Source organism: Canis aureus, chromosome 6, assembly GCF_053574225.1.
Source record: "Canis aureus isolate CA01 chromosome 6, VMU_Caureus_v.1.0, whole genome shotgun sequence".
Lineage (NCBI taxonomy): Eukaryota > Metazoa > Chordata > Mammalia > Carnivora > Canidae > Canis > Canis aureus.
Genome location: NC_135616.1, coordinates 18537268 through 18559642, shown reverse-complemented (window position 1 = coordinate 18559642; position 22375 = coordinate 18537268). Strand labels below are relative to the sequence as shown.

At 36.9% G+C, this 22375-nt stretch overlaps 1 protein-coding gene across 3 annotated transcripts in view; it reads right to left on the bottom strand.

The window, feature by feature from the left end:
- Positions 1 to 22375, bottom strand: part of PSMA8 (proteasome 20S subunit alpha 8) — a 123212-nt gene that overhangs the window by 30939 nt on the left and 69898 nt on the right. Inside the window, exon 1 of one of the 3 annotated variants that reach the window (XM_077900317.1) lies at positions 9353 to 9553. The exons of 1 other annotated variant lie outside the window; for it this stretch is intronic. In XM_077900317.1, the coding sequence (XP_077756443.1) occupies positions 9353 to 9454 (102 nt within the window). In that variant the 5' untranslated portion in view covers positions 9455 to 9553. Of the gene's footprint in view, positions 1 to 9352; positions 9554 to 22375 lie in introns of those variants that run through there. One more of the 3 variants, XM_077900315.1, reaches the window with a different exon arrangement.

Genomic DNA, 22375 nt, shown 5'->3' with positions numbered 1-22375 from the left:
ATCGGGCTCCCGGTGCATGGAGCCTGCTTCTCCCTCTGCCTGTGTCTCTGCCTCTCTCTCTTTCTCTCTCTGTGACTATCATAAATAAATAAAAATTTAAAAATATATATATATATATTTAAAAAAAATATATTGTGAAGGAGTAGCGAGCAGAACAGTAAAGGAGAGGCTGTCTGCCAGGAGGCAGTGGGTGGGGGCCATATTTGAGGGGGCAAGGTGAGGGTGCATCTGGGTGGCTTAGCTTAGTCTGTTAAGCATTCAACCCTTGACCTCAGCTCAGGGCTTGATCTCAGGGTTCAAACCCCATGCTGGGCTCCATACTGGATGTGGAACCTACCTATAAAGTAAATAAAATAAAATAAAATAAAATAAAATAATAAAATAAAATAAAATAAGGGGTGCCTGGGTGGCTCAGTCGGTAAGCATCCAACTCTTGATTTCAGCTCAGGTCATGACCTCAGGATCCTGGGTTCAAGCCCTGCATCAGGCTCCATGGTCTGCATAGTGTCTGCTTGAGATTCTCTCCCTCTGCCCTTCTCCCCGCTTGAGCGTACTCTCTCACTCAAACAAATAAAATATTTAAAAAATAAAATAAAAAATAAAAATAGGGGTGCTTGGGTGGCTCAGTTAAACATCTTCCTTTTGGTTTGGATTGTCCTCTTGGGGTCTGGGGCTCGATCCCCGTGTCAGGCTCCCTGCTAGACAAAGAGCCTGCTTCTCCCTCTCCCTGCTGCTCCCCCTGCTTATGCTATCAAATAAATAAAATCTTTAAAAATAAATTAATTAAAATAAATAAAATTAAGGGGGAAGGTGAGGAGGTAGAGGGACATATGGAATTTTCCCCTTTTTAAACTGTGCCTGGTTGTAAGTAGCCCATTGATTAGTTATGGCCTATGGATATTTTGAGGTGGGTTGCCTGATGGGCCTGTCTGTAGTCAGCCAGGAGCCTGGGGGTCACTGTGGGCCCTTTTGCTTTGATCAAGTTTCCGTTGCTCAAGCCTGTTGTTGGTCTTTACAAAACTGGCAGCCAGAATCATCTGAGAAAATGAGTCATCGTCCATTCTAATGTTCAAGTCAAAAACCCAGTTATCCTTTATAGCTCCTCCTCTCACACCATCCATTTCCAATCAATTACCTTGTTTTTGTCCATTTTACCTACAAAAGTTATCCAACTTCCCAACAACACTCTAGTATAAGCAACCATCATTTCTTGCCTGGACTATAAAGGACTGCATAGCCTAATAGATTTTTCACTTTGTACTTTTCTACTCTCTCCACCTCTCCATCCTCCCACCCTCATCCCATACTGCCACCTAGTCTTCACAAGACTCCCAGGGTGAACATTTAAAAACTTGAGTAGGGTCAAATTGCTCTCCAGTTGAATATCCTTCCACAGCACTCCACTGCACTTAGAAAATGTTTTTAAACTCTTTAGTCTTAAAAAAAAAAAACAAAAAAAAAAAAACTCTTTAGTCTTTCCTATAAAGCTGGGCATGATCTAGCTCCTGCCTATTTCTCCAATAGTATGTCATTGTTATTCTAATTCTAGCCACTTACCTTCTTATTTTATTTTATTTTTTTCATTACCTTCTTTCAAGACTTTTTCAAGCACAATTCTGTTTCCCTCCTCTGAATTTTCATACGTAATATTCCCTCTGCCTGGAATGCTTCTCTTCCTATTTCAAGTCTCAATTTCCATTTCACCTCAAGGAGTCCTCCTCTATCATTCTTTAAACAACAACCTGTTCTTTTCTTTCAGTCAACACATTCATAATTATTTGTCATTATACTTGTCTCTCCAAATAGTAATATCTCTGAAGGCAAGGAAATAGATGAATCTGGAAAGTGGGACACTCCATTGAATAATTAACCCTGTCTCTTCAAGAAGTCAAAGCCATGAAAAAAAGAGGAGATGCTGTTCAAGGATAAAACAGATAGATACCTAAGGGCTAAGCACAGTACATGGACTTTAGATTCAGACTCAAACAACACAATTACAAAGAGATATTTTATGAGCAGTGTGGGAAATAAGAAGGTAGACTAATTAGAAGTGATAATGGTCTTAAGAAACAACTTTATTGAGACGCCTGGCTGGCTTAGTGGTTGAGCATCTGCCTTTGGCTTAGGGTGTGATCCTGGAGTCCCTGGATCGAGTCCCACATTGGGCTTCCTGCATGGAGCCTGCTTTCCCCTCTGCCTATGTCTCTGCCCCTCTCTCTGTGTGTCTCTCATGAATAAATAAATAAAAATCTTTTTAAAAAAAAGAACTTTATTTTTCAGAGATGCATGCCAAAATACTTATTGATGAAATATCTTGTTATCTGGGATTTATTTTAAAACACTCCACTGAAGAATGAATTTCAACCTATACTTCACACTATATACAAAAGTTAACTCAAATAGATCACAGATTTAAATGTTAAATGCAAAACTATAAACTTCTGGGAAAAAATACAGGAGGAAAATTTTGGGATATAGGCAAAGGGTTCTTAAACTTGACACCAAAAAATATGAACCATAAGAGGAAAAATTGTTAATCTGGGTCTCATCAAAATTACAAACTTTGCTCTATCAAAGTCCATGTGAAGATGAAAACACCAGCTACAAAGAGGGAGAAAATATTTGCAAACCCATATCTGACGAAAGACTAGAATCTAGAATATATGAAGAACTGTCGAAACTCAATAGTGGAAAAACCAATCCGGTTAGAAAGTGGATAAAAGACACGAAAGATATTTCACTGAAGAAGACATACAGATGGCAAATGAGCACATGAAAATCTGTTTGACATCATTAGCCATTTAACAACTGATTTAAAACCAAGATGAGGTATCACTATACACTTATCAGAATGAATAAAATGAAAAATAGTAACACAAAATGTTGGTAGGGATGTAAAATGATACAGCTACTCTGGGAAACAATTTAGTAGTTACTTATAAAACCAAACGTGCAATTACCATATGATCCAGTAACTGCAGTTGATTTATACCAGAGAAATAAAAACTTATGTTTACACAAAAAACTTCTATAAATTTTTAGAGCATATCTATAAATAATAGCTCCAAACTGTAAATAACCCAAATGTTTTTGAACATTTGGTACATCCATACTGTTACACACTTTGGTACATCCATACTACGGAATACTACTTAGCAATAAAACGTTGATACATACAACAACTTAGATGAACCTCAAGGGAAAAAAAAGCAAATCCCAAAGGTTTCATACTGTATGATACCATTTACATAATATTTTGAAATGAAAAAAATTTAGAAATGGTGAACAAATGACTGCCTCTGGAATGAGGGCTATGAATAGGAGGGTGTGTGGGGCGGGGTAAGGAGGTGGGTATGGTTATTTTTTTGGGGGGTGTGGTTATTAAACAACAGCTTACGGAATCCTTGTGGAGTTGGGACTGTTTTATATTTTGACTGTGGAAACAAGAAAGTACACAGGCAATAAAAATCTGACAGAACTTAATGTATATACAAATTAGTACAAGTGATACTGGAGAAATCTGAATAAAATAGGTAAGCTTGTATCAATGTCAATAACCTGGTTGTAATATTCTGCTATAGTTCTGCAAATGCTACCATTAGCAGAAAATGGGAAAAGTACACAAGGAATCTCTATGTATTATTTCTTTTTTTTTTTTTAAGTTTCAATATTTAAGTAATCTCTACACCCAACATGAGGCTTGAACTCATGATCCTGTGATCAAGAGCTGCATGCTTTACCAACTGAGCCAGCTAGATGCCCCCAAATCTCTATGTTTATTATTTCTTACAACTGCATGTGAAATCTACAATTATCTCAATAAAAAATTCAATTAAAATTACTCCAATGGAAAGAGGGAAAAGTTGGGGAAAGATAAAACAGGTTGGTAAATGTTGATAATTGCTGGAGCTGGGTAATAGGTATACAGAGGTTCATTATGGTATTCCCTTTATATCTTTGTGTGTTCAAAATATACCATAATATAAAGTTAAAAATAAATAAAATAAACATAAAACAAACAAATCTTGAATTTCTCTATCGGCTTTTTCTCACCAACAATTTAAACACATGCTAAAGTCTCCCTTATCTTTTTTTTTTAAGATGTATTTATTTACTCATGATAGACAGACAGAGAGAGAGAGAGGCAGAGACATAGGCAAAGAAGAAGCAGGCTCCATGCCTGGGAACCCAACGCAGGACTTGATCCCAGGTCTCCAGGATCACACCCCAGGCCAAAGGCGGCGCTAAATCGCTGGGCCACCCAGGGATCCCCAAGTCTCCCTTATCTTAAACAAAGTCTTAAAGACCACTTCACTTCAATCTCACTCCTCTCTCAAACCCTTCAAGCCCAAATATTGTCATCATCCCTTAGCTGATGGCAACATGGTTTCTAGCCCCACTCCTCTCAGAATTTAGTCAAGGTCGACTACATGCAAGTTACTAAAGTCTCTTATGGTTGTGGGCTAAACTCTACATAGTACATTAGTAAAGAAGAATACTCAATAATACTCTTTTACTTGATCTTCAACATACATTTTGAGCAGGGGAGAGAAATGATGCAGTCAAAATTACTATCTCCAGCCCAGATCAATCTCCTGAGTTCCAAACACATATATTTAGATATACTCATGCCTCATAGTCTCTGTGGGTCAGGAATATGGACACAGTTTACCCTCTGGTTTAGGGTCTCTCACAAGCCTACAATCAAATTGCCCTCTAGGACTGCACTCATGTCACGGCTCATGAGGGACAATCCATTTCCAAGCTCGCTTGCGTGATTGTTAGATTCAGTTCCTCACAGATTGTTGGGACTAAGGATCTCAGTTTCTTACTGTGTCTTGAACAGAAGCTTCTCTCAATTCCTTGCTACATAGGATCCTCCATAGGGCAACTCAAAATGGCAGCTATGTTTCACAAGAACAAGCAAGCAAGAATGAAAGAGGATGAACAAGAGATAAGTCACCATCTTTTTGTAACTTAGCCTCTAAAGTGACATCCCGTCACTTTTGCCTATCCCATTCCCTAGAAGCAAGTCACTAGATTCAGCCCACACCCAAGGGGAGAGGATTACACAAGGGCATGAGCACCAGAAAGTGGGGATCACTGGAGGTCATTTTAGAGGTTACCTACTATAGTTCCCATAAGCATCTCAACCTCAACAAGTCCAAACCTCAATCCTTCAGTCAAACTTAGAGCTTCATATTCCCTAAGAAATAGTAGGGCCATGTACTAAGAGGCTAAATCCTCTTTCTTCAGTACCTCCTACTCTCCCTCCCCCATACCACATAAATAATAAGCAAATTGTATCAAATATACCACTAAAGTTTCTCTGGAATCTGCCTTATTCCCACTTCTGCTCCAATTATCTGTCAGCTGGATTGCTTCACAGACTCCTATATGGTTTCCCTGCTTTCAGTCTTGATATCATTCAATCCACTGACTACCCTGGAGTCTGAGAAATCTTTGAAAAATAAAAACATGAAAAAAAAATCTGAATGTGGTATTCCTCTACTTAAAAACTTGTACTAGTAAAGATCATTTCTCACTAAGCATACTGAGACAGCACAGAGCTGGACTTGGAATAAAAAGATCTAGGGACTATAGTATTTACTCTCTGTGTATTGGCCTTTTGCTCTCTTTATGTAGAGAAGCTTTCCCTGATACAGAAAAAAAAGATGGCCACTGGCAATCTTGGACACACATCCTAACAAGTTATCCCAGATTAAAAAAAAAAAAAAACTACCACTATCTCTAGTCTAAAAAGTCCTAAGGATGGACTTATATTGGCTAGATTTGAGTCGCGTGCTCATCACTGTGTCCAGGAGAACAGAAACTATAAATGATTCTACCTGGATCATGTGAGTACCTCTGTGCTTGGACAAATGTAGACTGTTACTAGAAGGACAGATCAGTAGTGATCTAGAGAATGACAACAGGTACATTAAAACTCTTCAAAGCCTCTTATTTCCTTAAAGTCATTCTATGATACAGCCCCTCTTTCTAGCTTTACTTTTTTCTATTTTCACATTGCTTCAGCAATCTGGAATGCCTTCCAATTCATAGAATATAGTTACTTTTTGTTATTTGGTCTTCTACATGCTATTTCCTTTGTCTAAAATACTCTTTCTTCTTTCCACTTTTCAACCTGGCTACCATTCATCTTTCAAGTGTCTATTTATATACTACTTCCTCAGGAGAACCTCCCTAACACCTAGAGTTCCTATACTCTCTCCCCCTCATAATACTCATGATGACTTTAGGCCTTGTTAGGACTATTTACTTAATCATCCAAAGTGCCTGCTAGATAGTAAGCTCCTTAAGGACAGGGAGTGAATCTATCTTATTCATTCTGAAACCCTAGGACCCAGCACCATGTTTGGCATACATAAGTGTATCAACAAAAATGTCCTGAAATAATAAACGAATGCACTAGAAGAATCACAGACAAAAGTGAAGGGAAAAGAGAAAATGAAGAGATAGTAAATAATAGCTTTTATTAAGTACCTGCTGTGAACCAAACACTGTGCAAGATGCTTAACACATATTATTAGCTCATTTAATTTTCACATCAGCCCTATGAAGCAGGTGCTACTTTGCTACCTATTTTACTATTAAACTGTAGCTGAGAGAAGCTAGTTGCCTTTTGCGTTATATACCTGGCTTCCACATTCATGGTACTGACAGCTACTTAACATAAAAGTATTTATTGAATTAACTGCATGATACAATGCAAAGAGCAGAGGCTTTGGAACTGGAAAAAAATTAAGTGTGAATATGGGCTCCATCACTTTCTAGCTGGTTACCTTCAGCAAGCTATCAAAGTTTCTGAATCAGTTTCCACACATATAAAAAGGGGATTAAATACTATCCTTAACATTACATAACGTACACAAAATACTTGGTACAAAGGAAACTCTACTTAAAGGCTTACTTTTTACCTTGCCCCTCCACTGTAGTGTATCATGTGGTAGAAATACAGGAAGAATTATGCTACCTAGATTCTGAAAGACCTTACTATCCAGTTGGTATGAGAAGACTATTAAATATACCTGAAATTAAAGAGAATACATGGCCAAATAGGAGATACTCTACAATGCTATGTGGTACATATTATAAATTCAGAAAAAGAATATGAGCCATGATGCCTGGAGGAGATCAGAGAAGGCTTCATCAAGGAGAAGAAATGTACAGAGATTGTCTAAGGATAAATAAGAGAGAGTGTGGCAAAAATGAAAGTGTTTTCTCTTCTACCCACAAATATATGTGAGTAAAACCATGAAGCTACCCCATTAATTAAAGAGGGTGGATAAGGATTATAGAACACTTTGATGGCCAGAATGTGAAGCTAAGATTTGAAAAAGCAGGAAACATGGAGCTAGTAATAGTTTGGGGTCAGGCAAAGGACAGGATGAGGAATGATAGTAAATCTTACCTTTTTCATGGGAATACTGCAAAGGATTCATTGGTTTTTGTTTTTTGTGTTTTTCTGAAGAAAGGTATTACCTCTCCAAAATGCTATTCAAACGTATTTTTCATTTACAGAAAAAGAAACTAAAGGAAAAAGAAAAGGCCCTTGCCTCACTTTGTGCTGTAAGATAATCACCAAGAATGAAGTAGAACCCAAGTCTCTAATTGTGGTTCCTATAACTTCTTTATTACTAAATAATATTTCTTTTTTTTTTTTTCATTCATCTACTGGCCAAAACTAGCCAACCTTGGGCTTATTTACAACTCATTATAACAACTGTTGTTTATAGACAGAATATTTTCTAACATATTTTAATAAAGAGGTGCCATTATAAACTTTACCCCACATAAAAGGTCATAGCACCCTCAAGGAAACACAATGAACAAAGATGCAAATTATAATTTCAGAATCCTGAGATAAAAACTTGTCTCATCCTTCCAATGTATCTTTAAAAATGCCCACTATAGGTATCTTTATATCCTTACCCTTTTACAGCTCATTACAAAGGAACTATCAATCAGTTCTATAGCATTCTTAAAACATTTTAAATGAGCCAACGTGGCTTCTTATTACACCCCAGTCTTCTCCCATTACTTCCTTTATTTTAGGCTCTAAAACTTGGGCATTATTTTCTAACCATATGCTTCATGCCTTGCTGGGGATTACACAACTTTTTGTTTTTATCAAAATGGTACCCTTTTGGTTTAAGCTACATCAGGCCTTTCTTAAATTTACAATTCTAAAAAAATTACTTATAAAACAGAAGCAAAACTAGAGGGCCCAATTAAATAGAAAAATACTTAAAAAATGGTAAGATTCTTGCTAGTGTTTTTTTAACCACTTTACATTTGATAGATTTATAATAAAAGTGAATTATTTCCTTCCATAACTAAATTGGTATGGAAAGTAAGGGAAAATAGAGATACTGCTAGACTCAGAAATGCACTGTGTATTCCCATACCTAGGGTCTCAATTTCCAAAATACATAACAAACATGCTCATGAAATTCGAGAGATTAAAAAAAAAATTGTTTCTTTCTGAACTCACAGGTTAGGACTTAGAAGATTTGGGGTAATAGTTCCTTGGTCACCAGGGTAGTTTTGTCCTTTTTAATTTTTACAAATCATTATGATTATTAAATGTAATTAAAATTTGGCAGGAGCATTACTGCTACCCTGAATATTTGAAAGTTTTTTCAGAAATGTGGATACGTAAATATGAAATAGGGAATCATCTTTCAAGAAATTCCAGCATTATTTGAACAAACAAAGAACAAAGTGGCAAAAGAATGGGGGAGATTCTTGGTGCTTAGAGCGTCTAAAAGGCTGCCAAATATTCGGGTAAAAGTCTCTTAGGACAATTACTTTTAGCAGGTGGAAACGTATGGCAACTGGCTTAGCGTTCTTGACCATTTCCTTGGCAAAGGATTCAATTTTACATGGATTTGTCCGTATTTCAGGGCAGGCATGGCATAAACTACTATTAAACAAGAGTGCCCATATGAAGGAACCGTCACTTTTCCATGCATCTACAGATTCCTGAGGAAGTGCATTCAGGAAGGCTTTTACTGGCTGGAAGAAGTTTTTTCTTCCCTTATTGTTAGCATAAATACCTCTTCTAAATCCAAGGCTTCAACTCACACCCTAGTTTTAGGTCTGTAGCTATCGTTCTTCAAAAGCAGCTGCACACCTATGAAATCTACCGAATTTTACTCCGCCGCTTCCAGCCCAAATTTCGGAAAGGGCGTCTCTCCCAATAAAAAGAAGGCCGCAATTTTCACAAGTGGGAGACTCGCCTTTTCTGACTCCCTACGCCGGGGCCTCGGGCTGGGGTAGCGGGGTAAGGAAGGCACGGCCGGGGGCCGTGAAGGAGTTGTTCGCTCACCGCCGTGGATCCTTTCTTCACTGCTTCCTGGGCATATTCCACTTGGAAAAGGTGTCCATCTGGGGAGAAGACCGTAATTGCCCGGTCATACCGCGATGCCATGGCACACGCCTAGGCCAATTCCTGCGGTGTCAACGACGCTGCCGCTGGAGAGACGTGCGCAAGAGCCACTGCGGCTGCCACGTGCCACCCGGAAGTGCTTGCCCAGGGCCTCGAGGTGCCTCCCGGAAGTGCTCGCGCAAGCCCCCGAGATGCCTTCTGGGAGTCCTGGCGCCCTCGGAGCGGCGCAGAGGTCCTGGTTCCCGCCTCGCTGGCTGTGCGCGGCTGTGCCCTGTGCCCTGGGAGGGCAGAGTCCCTCTGCTACCCTTACGCCTGGTGCACGCTTCCCAGCTCCCCCCCACGGTGTTGCCCCACGGTGCTGTCAGATCACTCCAGTTACAAAAATGACGGCCAAGACGAGGGCTTCGCGAAGAGAAAGTCAGCGATCAGGTATTTTGGTTTTCGCAAACCTGGCAGAGCACCGGTGGGAAGTTAAATTTCAGCCTCTTCAGTTTAGCTTCAAGTTGTAAATTTCATTTCTCGCTCTCACGTGTCTTAACAACGTTTAAGTCAAGGAGAGAAATTAAAATTTTCGAAGTAGTGGGTTTTGTTTTGTTTTGTTTTCATTTTCTGCCTGTGAATGCAGAGGATTTTTATTTTCTGCTAATGACAGGAATTAAGATGATACTATTTTATTTATTTATTTATTTATTTTTTGATACTATTTTAATCAAAGAAATTCTTTTAAAGTCCAAAAGTATGCTACTTAAAAAAAAAAAAAAGTATGCTACTTAAAAGATTTCTGCAAATGTAACGATAGTAGAAAGTCTTTAAACAGGTGCAACATTTCTGCCTGTGAAACAACTCTTGTCTCTTTGTCCTCATTTATAAAATGGGGATGTTTAAAACGCGGTGGCAAAGTGTTACGCTCAGGTTTACATGTGTTTGTAGGCATAAATAATTTAAAATGGTGTCTGGTGGGTAGTAAAAAGTAAGTTTAGCTATTATTATTGCTTTCCATGTAGTATTTAATATATATTGTTTTCCATTGGGGAGGATCTTACCCTTGGTGAAATGAACCTTAACTAAAACAAAGAAAAAAAGAATAATTACCTACAAAAGAGAAAAACTCAACACCTTTAATTCCTAATATTTAATTCAGAATTTTAGTTGACTACTAAAAGCAATTTGTATTTACCTGCCATCTAATTTCTTAATATTAGAAACTATTGAAAAACTTGGCTCTACTGAAAACAAAATAGTAATTCCTAACCAAAACAACTCGCTCTACCTTTTCAAGAGTTCATGAAATTTTACAATGAATGTTATGTTACACCAACATTTACAGGAAACTATTATGTAAGAAGTGTTTTAGCATTTTATTAAGTAATCATAATTTATTCTTTGAAATACTTACAAATGACGGGAGACTTCAGAAAAATGCAGAGAGGTCCCCTCTACCCTTCACCCGGTTTCCCTATATGGTAATATCATACATAACCTATGGTACAATAGCAAAACCAGGAAATGGCATTGGTAATAATCCACAGAGCCTATTCAGATTTTACCACTTATATATGCACTCATTTGTGTATGTGTGTATAGTTCTATGCAGTTTATAGCCACTGCCACAATCAAGATACGCAACTGTTCCATGACTATAAAGATTACTTGTGCTGTCCATTTAACAGTCATGCCCATTTCTCCCCTGCTCCCAACTCCTGGAAACCATTAATCTGTTCTTCATCTGTCTAATTTTGTCATTTAAAAAATTTTACACTGGTGGAATCATATGGTATGTAAATTTTTTGTGACTTTTAATTTTAAGATAATTATAGATTTACAGGAAGTTGTAATCAAATCATCGTAACAGTGTTCCCTTGTACCTTTAATTTAGTTTACCCAGTTTGTTACATTACACACAATATCAGAACTAGGAAATTGACATCAATAGGAAATATGTCCATAGCTTTCATTGGAAGACATTTGAAAGTGTTACAATGTATTATAGATGTATTTCAGCAATGAGATAGTATCGAAATCTTGACAAGGATTACTTTACACACTTAGGGTTCACATTGACACTACAACTTAACAGTGAGGCTTTGGGTAGGTATATTTCAGTTTCCTAAAACCTACTTTTCTGACCTGTAAAAGGGGGATAATAATACTGACTTCCCAAGATTGTTGTGAAGAGCAAGTGAAATAACATATTAATGTATGAAGGTATTACCTATCACAGATAAACACTTGAAAGATGTTAACTCTTGTTGTTAATCATTGAGCTAACTAAAATTAAGATTATTCTATAAGTGAGAAGTTAGGAAGAGTAAAAATGTAGCATGAACCCACTTATATATTTTTTAAATGTATGTACAAACATAATTCTAAATCTATAGAGAAAAGAGTGAGAGGGCATACATCAAGTTGACAAGAGTTTTTTTCTTTACAGGAATCCAGAGATTGGAAAGAGAATGAGGAGATATGGTAAGGAAGGAGAAGTTACTGTTTTAAACTTAGTATCTGTATTTTAAAAATTTTACAGCAAGCATAGTTTACCTTTATACTTAATAAAGACAGTGTAAACTAACAGTTTAATGCCTAGAGACTTCCTGCAATGACAATCATGATGGTTTCATCCAGATCTCCTATTGAGAACTACTAGAAATACTGGACAAAAAAATTTTTTAAATATATATTCTGACTCCAATAGCTAACAAAGAATGAAGAGTTGTGATGCCAAGATTCAGAAGAGGAGTAACCCTTGCAGGGGTAAGCCTAGCATTTTCTTCTTGAAGTATTTTCCTATTTGCAGTGGCTAGGTGAGTAGTGAAGCAGACTTTTGATAGACAGAAATTAGATTTCAAAGTCAGTCAAGGTATAGGGTCATGGTGAAGATGTTGTAGACTTTTTGTTTGGGACCCAAAGAACCACAACCCAGAACTAAGAGTGAACCCAAAGTAGACCTCTTCTTACAAGAACTACCACTAAGTTTTTCATCACCTTAGTTAAAGATTGGAATAAAGCAGTTGATGAAGAGAACAAAAGTAACAGAAATGTAGGTAAAATTAAATCTCCTAAAAAAAATTTACATCTCCTTGCAATTCACAGCCCACTGATGAATACCTGAGACATGTAGAGGGTGACATTCCTCAAGGAACTCATGGCTGCCTTAATGTTGATGTTTTATTAGAGACTAAAAGCAACATTATCTTAATAGCTAGCCCTCCAAGGTCCTGGAGACCTTGCTCTCAACAAGCACAAATTCCTTAGAGACTTCTGTTACCCATAACCCCCACCAACTAGAAAGTATACAATCAGTCACTCCTCACAATTCTGGTGTAGTTCTTTCTGCCCATGGATCCTTTCCCCATGCTATATAATAAAAGCACCTTTTGCACTGAAAATGCCTCAAGAATTCTTTTTTTGACCATTCACTTGGCAGCTCCATCACCAATGTTTCTCAAACTGTGGTCTGCAGATCTTTGAAATTACCCTGAAATCTTTCAAGGAATTCACAATATCAAAACTATAGTGATAATACTGAAATAGTATTTGTCCTTTCATTATACGAATATTTACATTTGCAGTGCAAAAGAAATGGGTAAAACTACTGGAACCTTAGTATGAATCAAGGCAGCAATACCAAACTATACTAGTATCCACTGTATTCTTTACCACTAAGCACTCATTTTTTAAAAATGCCAATTTCATTTAAGAATGTTATTGAATAAGCAGTAAATTATTAATTTTATCAAATCTTGACTCATGAGTACTTATATTTTTAGTTTTCCAGAATGGGAAGTATACTTAAGGTACTTCTGCTGCCTTCAAAGTAAGGTGGTTAGCTTGAGATAAAGCACTTTTGTAAATCTTTGAGTTGCTAGCTGTACCAGCCCCCTTTATCATGGAATATCATTTATACCTGAAAGAGTGACTGACATATGGTTATTCAGAGTTAGATATTTGGGCAGACACTGCTGAAAATAAACAATATTAGCCTATCACTCTAAGAAAAACAACAGATGGTATATTTCCAAAGATAAAATTCAAGTTTTGGGGCCACCTGCCTTTTGCTCAGGTCATGATCTCCAGATCCTGGGATTGAGCCCTGCATTGGGCTCCCTGCTCAGCAGGGAGGATGCTTCTCTCTCACCATCCCCATGCTTGCTTGCGTTCTCTCTCAAATAAATAAATAAATAAATAATCATTAAAAAAAGGTTTAAGCTTTTAAAGCAAAAATCAGAATTTTGAAAAATTTATATCCATCACCATGAACTTGACAATTTGTCCATAATTAACTACTTTACTGATGAGATTGGTGGTGTTAATAAAATGTGATTTTTTTTATATAGTGCTACATTTGGAAAATATGCATAACTCAGTGAACCAGGATCTTCCAGTGACCAAAGCATAAATCATACACAATCATGCAAAAATAAAAAAGACATTCAAATTCCTACACAGACTAGTAGATTTTAATGTAAAAAGAGTACTAAAATTTCATTGATGTGATTTTAGATGACACATTTCAACTAACTTTAAGAACTATCACATTTTGAATGTTGGTCTAGTAACAAAGAGTATCCAGTGATTGAAATCACTGAATAATTGATCTGAAGTGACTAAAAAGGCTATAAAAAATGTTGTTTTCCAATATATTTTGGTGACATTGTTTCCCCAATATATTTCAACCTAAATAACATTTTAAAACTGTTTGAATGTAGAAGCAGATCTAAGAATCCAGCTGTATTCTTTTAAGCTGGATATTAAAAAAGATTTACAATTTCATTATTCTCATTAATGGTTTTAAATTTTGGAAAATACAGGTTTTTCATTTTATTTTATTTATTTATTGAAAAGATTTATTTATTTTAGAGAGGGAGCACACAAGAGTGAGCACATGTGAGTGAGGGGGAGGGAAGGACGGAGAGGAGAGAAAGAATCTCAAGCCAACTCTCCACTGAGTGCAGAGCCTGGCTCAGGACTCGATCCTACAACCCTGAGATCATGGCCTGAGCCTAAACCAAGAGTTGGATGCTTAACTGACTGAGCCGCCCAGGCATCCTGAAAAAATATAGGCGTTTTAATAGAATATATGAAATGTGTAAATAGGTAATGAGTTTAACTTTTTAATGATAAATAAGTAAAATGTTTTAATTTTAATGTGGTAAATATTGATAGATATAGCCCACATAAATGAAAGCTCTTCAGCATCTTCAATAATTTTTAGGATGGTAAAAGTATTCCTAAGGCCAAAAAGTTGGGAAGCACTGGAACAAAGCATTACTAATACCCTAGAGGATTAATTGCCTGCCAAAAGCAAAAGTAAATCCTCTGTAGAGGAAGACAACATCATACAGAACCTCAAATTGTTGCAATTTCTCATATGTAGTATCCTGTGCTCTATCAAAAGTAAGCCTGCATACACAAAAAGATCATATGACCAAAGAACAAGAGAAACAACAGGCAATAGAAGCAGACTAATACAAGATCCAGATAATGGAGTTATCAAATACAGATTTTTAAAACATGTTAATTATATGCAGGGGATTTCTTTTTTTTAGATTTTATTTATTTGAGAGAGAGACAGATATAGCAAGAGAGAGAGAAAGCAAGAGAGAGCACAAGTGGGGAGGAGAGGGAGAAGCAGATTCCCCATTGAGCAGGAAGCCCCTGGGGCTCCGTCTCAGAATCCTGGGATCATAACCTGAGCTGAAGGCAGATGCTTAACCAACTGAGCCATTCAGGCCCCTATGCAAGGGATTAAAAACAAGATCAAGATTTTCAGCAGGGAGGGCAGCCCCGGTGGCTCAGCGGTTTAGCACCACCTGCAGCCCTGGTCGTGATCCTGGAGACCCGGGATCGAGTCCCACGTCGGGCTCCCTGCATGGAGCCTGATTCTCCCTCTGCCTGTGTCTCTGCCTCTCTCTCTCTCTCTCTCTCTCTCTCTCTCTGTCTCCCATGAATAAATAAATTAAAAAAAAAAAAGATTTTCAGCAGGGACCAGAGCTATTAATGAAGAGTGTTTTGGAAACTGTAGAAATGAATACTATATTAATTGAGATTAAGAGCTTAATAATCAGGCTTAAAATCAGACCTAGTTGAAAAGAGAAGTAGGGAATTAGAAGATAATAAAATTGTGTGTGTGTGTGTGTGTGTGTATTTAAAATCTCTATATCAAAGCAGAGAGAGATAAGAGGATAGAGAACACTGAAAAATAATCTAAAACATAGTGGGTATGGTGAAAAACCAAATGTAGGTGTAGCTGGAGTACCAGACTCCCAACTGGAGGTTAAAAAAAAAAAAAGACAGAAACAACATATAAAGATATTTTGTTTAGATATTTTCAAACTGGCAAATGAATCAAGCAACAGATTTAAGAAAAACTATTAACAGCAAGAAGGATAAATAAAAGAAATTCACACTTAGGAAAGCCACAATAAATCCAATGTAAACCAAAGACACTGAGAAAATCTTAAAGCACCTTTCATGAGGATGGTGCTGAAGGCAAAGGAAGTTCTTGCCTCTCCCAAAGCCAAGGCCAAAGCAAAGGCTTTGAAAGTCAAAAAAAGAGGTGCTAAAAGTTGTCCACAGTCAGAAAAAAAAAAAAAAAATAGATCTGCACCTCACCTACATTCCAACGACCCAAGATCCTGTGTCTCTGAAGGCAGCCCAAATATCCTCGAAAGAGTGTCCCCAGGGGATCCCGGGATCGAATCCCACGTCGGGCTCCTGGTGCATGGAGCCTGCTTCTCCCTCTGCCTATGTCTCTGCCTCTCTCTCTCTCTCTCTCTCTCTCTCTCTGTGACTATCATAAATAAATAAAAATTTAAAAAAAAAAGAGTGTCCCCAGGAGAAACCAGCTTGATCACTATGCCATCATCAAGTTCCCCCTGACTGCTGAGTCAGCCATGAAGAAAATAGAAGACAACAACACACTTGTGTTCATTGTGGATGTCCAGTCCAACAAGCACCAAATCAAACATGCTGTGAAAAAGCTCTATGACATTGATGTGGTCAATGTCAACACCTTGATCAGGCCTGATGGAGAGAAGAAAGCATATGTTCAACTGGCTCCTGACTATGAAACTTTGGATGTTGCCAACAAAATTGGGATCATCTAAACTGAGTCCAGCTGGCTACAAATCTAAATACAATTTTTTTAACCAAAAAAAAAAAAAAAAAAAAAAAAAAAGGAAAAAAAAAATCTTAAAGCTATTTAAGGAAAAAGAAAAAAGCTGTATTGTCAAAAAGAAGATAATAAGACTTTGAACTGATTTGTGTAGTAACATGGAATTCTACCTTAAAATGCTAAAAGAAAATACATGCAAAGCTGGCATGATGATCTATTTCTAGTGAAAATAACCTTTAAAATTGAAGGCAGGGGATCCCTGGGTGGCGCAGCGGTTTAGCGCCTGCCTTTGGCCCAGGGCGCGATCCTGGAGACCCAGGATCGAATCCCACGTCAGGCTCCCGGTGCATGGAGCCTGCTTCTCCCTCTGCCTGTGTCTCTGCCTCTCTCTCTCTCTCTCTCTCTCTGTGTGACTATCATAAATGAAAAAAAAATTTAAAAAAATTGAAGGCAAAATTAAGATATTTCCCACACAAAACCATAAAGAATTAGACACCAGCAAGCACTCACTGCAGGAAATACCAAAAACTGTTCTTCGGACAGAAGAAAAATTATCACAGATGGAAATTTGGAGATGGAGGAAGAAATAAAAAGGATCAAGGGGGGCAGCCCCGGTGGCTGAGCGGTTTAGCACCGCCTTCAGCCCAGGCTGTGGTCCTGGAGACCAGGGATCAAGTTCCACGTTAGGCTCCCAGCATGGAGTCTGCTTCTCCCTCTGCCTGTCTCTCTCTCTCTCTCTCTCTCTGTCTCTGTCTCTAATAAATAAATAAATAAATATTTAAAAAGAAGAAAGGATCAAGGGTAAACATATACTTAAGTTCAAATAAATATTAACAGTAAAATAATCCCTATGGATTTGTAAATATATATATATATATATATACAGTATTAAAATATTGAGAATATAACATAATTTGGGTAGGAAGACAAATGAATTTTTTAAAAACATTTATTTATTTATTTATGATAGACACACACATTGAGAGAGAGAGAGAGGCAGAGACACAGGAGGAGGGAGAAGCAGGCTCCATGCCGGGAGCCCGATGCAGAACTCCATCCCGGGACTCCAGGATCATGCCCTGGGCCAAAGGCAGGCGCTAAACTGCTGAGCCACCCAGGGATCCCCAAAACAAATGAAATTAAAGTGTTCTAACTTCCCTTCATTGTTTCAGAAAGTAGTCAAATTTCAAAATAAAAAGTAGTTAAATTTCGGGCAGCCCTGGTGGCTTAGAGGTTCAGCCCGGGGTGTGATCCTGGAGCCCCAGGATCGAGTCTCACATCGGGCTCCTGGTGCATGGAGCCTGCTTCTCCCTCTGCCTGTGTCTCTGCCTCTCTCTCTCTCTCTCTCTGTGTTTCTCATGAATAAATAAATAAAATCTTTTTTAAAAAGTAGTAAAATTTCTTATTTGTATTAGACTAATTGATCCAAAATGCATATTGTAATCTCTGAGGAAACCACTAAGAGAACCATATAAAAATATGTAACCATATATAATACTTTATTATAATGAAATAATAATAAATAACAAAAAGAACACCAAAAAGAAAGAAAAAGGGACATATAACAGGATGGAAAATAGAAAGCAAATAGTATTTTAGTAGGTTTCAAGATAACTACATTAATACTTATATTTTCTATAATGGAATATTTCAGTTATATACATATCCAGCTGGATAAAAAGAAATGCACCTATATGTGCTTATGTGCGAAAACATTAAAGGGTAAAAAAAAATTGAAAGTAAAAGGATGAAAAATATATGCAAACATTAAAAGGAGGTAGTATGTAGTATAACAAAATATAGTTCAAGTTAAGGTTCATAGCAAGAGATATTGAGGGATATTTTGTAATAAAGGATCTAATTTATTAGCACTACTTAATTCTAAATTTGTACCTAATGCCAACCATATATTCAGGATAAAGATTGATAGTACTAAAGAAGAAATAGAGAAACTGCAATTAAAGTCAGATTTTAACAGCTTTTTTTGTAATTGATAAAGCATATAAAAAATTAACAAATTTACAAGGAATAAAAGCATAGAGAATATATTCTCTGACCCCAGAGAATTAAGTCAGAAATAAGTAACAACAACATAATTAGAAAACACCCAAGTATTTGAATATTAAGAAATGTGTTTCTAAATAACATGAGTTAAGGAAGAATCTACAATGGAAATTAGAAAATGTTTTCAATGGAATCTTATTAATATGATTTAATATTACATATATAAAATATACATTAAAATATGCATGTTTAATATATATTATAAATAAATATAAATATTATAAGTAAATATATTAAAACATGTGTTGCAGCCAAAGCAGTGCCTAAGGGGGAAATTACAGCATTAATATACACATTAGAAAAGGAGAAAAACTAAGAATAATTACCTAAGTATCAAAGTCGTTATATTAAAAAACAGCTTATTAAACCCAAGGAAAGTAAAAGGAAGGAAATATAAAGATAAGAATAGAAATCAGTGGGGCAGCCCGGCGGCTCAGTGGTTTAGCGCCACCTTCAGCCCAGGGCGTGATTCTGGAGACCCAGGATGGAGTCCCAAATCGGGCTTCCTGCATGGAGCCTGCTTCTCCCTCTCTCTCTGTATCTCTCATAAATAAATAAATAAAATTAAAAAAAAATATTAAAGGAAGAGTAGAAATCAGTGAAATACGAAATATATAATAGGGAACACAAAGAAGGCTGAAAGAGTATTGAAAAGGCTAATAAGGGGCACCTGAGTGGCTCAGTGGTTGAGCATATGCCTTTGGGTCAGGGCATGATCCTGGGGTCCTGGGATCCAGTCCCTCATCGTGCTCCCCATGGGGAACCTGCTTCTCCCTCTGCCAATGTCTCTGACTCTCTCTTTGTGTCTCTCATTAATAAGTAAATAAAATCTTACAAAAATGAAAAGTATAATAAAATTGATAGTTGTCAGAAGTTACCAAGAAAAAAGAAGACAATATGAGGAATGAAAAGAGGACTTTATTAGAGGTCATAATGACATTAAAAAGTTATGAGTAACTTCATGCCAATAAGTTGGAAAATTCAGAATAAAAGGGCAAATTCTTAGAAAAACATAATAAAACTAATGCAAGAAATAAGAGAAATGTCTTGATGGTCCCAAATCTGTTAAAGAAATTAAATCCATAAATAAAACATTGCTACAAAGAAGACCTTTGGCCCAGGGGTATCACTGGTGAATCCTATGGAATATTTTAGAAGGAAATAACACCAATTTTACATAAAGTCATCACAGAAATAGAAAAAGAGGGACTACTTCCATACTTCTTTTTTTTAAATTTTTATTTATTTATGATAGTCACAGAGAGAGAGAGAGAGAGGCAGAGACACAGGCAGAGGGAGAAGCAGGTTCCATGCAGGGAGCCCGACGTGGGACTCGATCCCGGGTCTCCAGGATCACGCCCTGGGCCAAAGGCAGGCGCCAAACCGCTGCACCACCCAGGGATCCCCCATACTTCTTTTATGAAAGAGAATAACCTTTTTTTTTTTTTTTTTAATAAGCTGTATGCCCAACATGGGATTCAAACTCATGACTCTGAGATCAATGATCTTATGCTCTCCTGACAGCTAGCCAGGTGACCAGGATGCAGCATAATCTTAAGAGCAAAAACCTGAGGATACTATGAGAAAGGAAAATTATAGTCCATGTTCACTCATGAAAATGCATATAAAAATCCTAAGTAAAATATTAATAAATAAAAATAAGCAATATGCAAAAAAATTTATATTGCGTGTATATCACAACTAAATTAAGTTATTCTAGGAAGCTATCAATGTAATTCACCACATTAACAGAGTAAAACAGAAGTTATCAACCTATTGCCCAAAACCCAATTCTGGCCATGCTGCTGTGTCTATTTTTGTAAATAAAGTTTTACTGGAAAAACAGCTATGCCCATTCTTTTCTATTTTTGCTTTCTCGCTAAAATGACAGAGTTGTGTAATTGCAAGGGAACCCAGATGGCTTGCAAAACTTGAAATACTTACTCTCTGGTCCTTTATAGAAAAAGTTTGCTGACTTATATTTTTTTTTTATTTATTTATTTTTTTTATTTATTTATGATAGTCACAGAGAGAGAGAGAGAGAGGCAGAGACACAGGCAGAGGGAGAAGCAGGCTCCATGCACCGGGAGCCCGACGTGGGATTCGATCCCGGGTCTCCAGGATCGTGCCCCGGGCCAAAGGCAGGCGCCAAACCGCTGCGCCACCCAGGGATCCCAGTTTGCTGACTTATAAAATAGAGGGAAGAAAACTCTATCTCAATAAATGCAGAAAAGCATTTAATAAAATCCATTGTCTTGTACAATCTTATTGACTCATAATCTAAGGATTGGAAGGAATTTCCTTAATCTGCTAAGGGACTCTACAGGAAACCTCCAGAAAACATACTTGATGGTTAAATATTGGAACTTCTTTACATTTGAGATCAGCAATATACCTGAGAGTACCTGCTCTGTCATTTCTATTTATCTTTTCTTTTAAGCAGTATATAGCAAGAAAAAAAACTGAGTACTAGAAAGGAAAAAATGAAAATTGTATTATTTTTAGATAACCTAACTGTGTGCATAATAAAGAGTCCAAAATAAATTATAAAGATTTTATTTTATTTTTTTAATTTTTATTTATTTATAATAGTCACACAGAGAGAGAGAGAGAGAGAGAGAGAGAGGCAGAGACACAGGCAGAGGGAGAAGCAGGCTCCATGCACTGGGAGCCCGACGTGGGATTCGATCCCGGGTCTTCAGGATCACGCCCTGGGCCAAAGGCAGGTGCCAAACCGCTGCGCCACCCAGGGATCCCCAAAATAAATTATAGATAAATTGCTAGTATTAGTAAATGACTTTAGGAAGAAATCAATTGTATTTCTATAAAACAAAACCAGATAATTAGGAATTGAAATAAAAAAGATACCATGTATATAGTATATTTCCAGGAAATACATACAGACCTCTACAGAGAAAAACCTAACATATTATTGAAAGAACCTAAAGAACCTCTAAGTCAGGGGAGGTATATATCATATTCATTAGTTGGCAAACTCAAATTGATCTAGATATTCACTGCAATATTAACAAGAATGACAGCACTTTTTTCCTTAGAAAGTACTTTAATTAATATTTAAATTTTGTATAGTAGGATACATTTTTACCAATGTATATACACTTATGTAATTATGACCATGATAAAAATATAGAATATTTTCGTCATCCCCAAACATTCCTTTGTGCTCCTTTGTAGTTATCCTATCCCCCATCCTCATCCCTCATCAACTATTGACCTACTTTGTCACTATAAATTGATTTTGCCTTATTCAGATTTTTATGTAGATGAAACCAACAGTACTCATTTGTGTGACTTTTTCTATGCAACCTGATGTTTTTGAGATTCATTCATTTTGTTCCATATATTAATAGTTTATTACTTTTTATTCTTGAGTAGTATTCTATATAAATGTATAATAATTTATTGATTCACCTGTGTGGAATATTTGGGTTGTTTCTAATATAACACTACTTTTTCAAAGATTTTATTTACTTAGAATTCAAGTAATGGGGAGGGACGAGGTGGGGGTGGAAATGGAGAGAATCTCAAGCAGACTCTGTGCTGAGTGCAGAGCCCAACTTGGGGCTGGATCCCAGGACCCTGAGAGCATGACCTGAGCTGAAATCAAGAATTGGATGCTCAACTAACTGAGGTAACCCAGGCACCCCTAACTTAACACTATTTTTATCAAATGTGCTATGAATACTCATGTATGAGTCTTTGTGTGGGCAATACATATTAATTTCCTTTGGGTAAGGAATAAATACCCAAGGGCACAACTACTG